Source organism: Octodon degus, unplaced genomic scaffold (assembly GCF_000260255.1).
Source record: "Octodon degus isolate 3935 unplaced genomic scaffold, OctDeg1.0 scaffold00379, whole genome shotgun sequence".
NCBI lineage: Eukaryota > Metazoa > Chordata > Mammalia > Rodentia > Octodontidae > Octodon > Octodon degus.
The window spans coordinates 715,272-716,384 of record NW_004524955.1 but is presented as its reverse complement, the minus strand read 5'-3'; the positions used below and the strand labels follow the sequence as shown (position 1 = coordinate 716,384).

At 48.2% G+C, this 1,113-nt stretch overlaps 1 protein-coding gene across 1 annotated transcript in view; it reads left to right on the top strand.

The window, feature by feature from the left end:
• The window catches only part of LOC111814618 (zinc finger protein 805), a gene marked incomplete at its 5' end in the record, with an annotated part of 8,161 nt that overhangs the window by 3,846 nt on the left and 3,202 nt on the right, over nt 1-1,113 (top strand). Inside the window, one exon of the mRNA XM_023708496.1 lies at nt 656-662. Within this exon, the coding sequence (XP_023564264.1) occupies nt 656-662 (7 nt within the window). The remainder of the gene's footprint in view (nt 1-655; nt 663-1,113) is intronic.

Genomic DNA, 1,113 nt, shown 5'->3' with positions numbered 1-1,113 from the left:
GTCTTTTACTGTAATGCATGTTTAGATTTTTATTATAAGCCTTCCCTCTGCTTTTCAAGCACATCTTGTATATTTCTCAATCATACCATAGTCTGAGGTGCCTCGGGAGCTCTGTACCGTATGGTTCATCGCGGACCTGGGCACCTTCTGACGTCAGTCTGTGCCTTTAGGGTGGTCCTGCCTTCTTTGCAGCTGGCTCAGAGCTGAGAGGGAGGGATCTCACACCCACACCCCGGAACCCCAGTTCCCTCCACGCTCCTCCCCGGGACTAGGCCTTGGCCACCCCTGTGTGGCCAAGCTGTGTGTCCCAGAAGAGCAGGAGTTTTCCCCGTGGGCAGGCTTTCTCTCCCACCACGGCCGATTTCCGCACCCAGATCCAGGCGTGACTCGTCTTCTGCAGCATAGACCTGCGCTCACTTCCTTATGTTTGAAGGAAATAGAAGAAGTAAGCAAGTGGCCGTGCTGAGGTCGTGTTCCCACAGCAGTTCCTTGCTGAGCCGGGTGTGCTTTCATGTTCGTTAGCGGTGTCGCTGTCCGTTCCCTGTGTGCTTACGTTCCACAAGATAGGGCATTTTTAAAAATGCTGTCAGGGTTCCAGTGATTGAATTCTAGGCTGTAAAGTAGGCCTTGTAGGGTTATTCCCGCTGCATTCCAGACGGCTTGTAAGAGCTTCCCTTGTGCCAGGGAAGAATTGATGATCTCATTGGTCTGTATTCTATCCTGTTCTTAGTAGTGTTCTAGGTGTCTACATTTTTGTCAGTAAATGGGCATGACATAATATTTCATGTGCCCTTGATTCATTTTTCACATTGATGAGGGGGTTTAGTGACTTATGTGATTTTTTTTTTTTTTTTTTTTGTGGTACCGGGGATTGAACTCAGGACCCTGCGCTTGCCAGGCAAGCGCTTATTCTACTGAGCTATCTCCCCAGCCCATTGACTTATGTGATTTTTGTCCAGTCTGTTTTCTTCTGCAAAATGTCATTTCAGATCAAAGCCTATGTTTCTTTGTATTCTGTTCTCATTTTGCCTGGTGAGGGTTCTTGCTGTACTCCTGGTGCTTTATGTGTTACTCTGGTGCTGTGATGGTACTCTAGTCTTGGGACATGTGCAG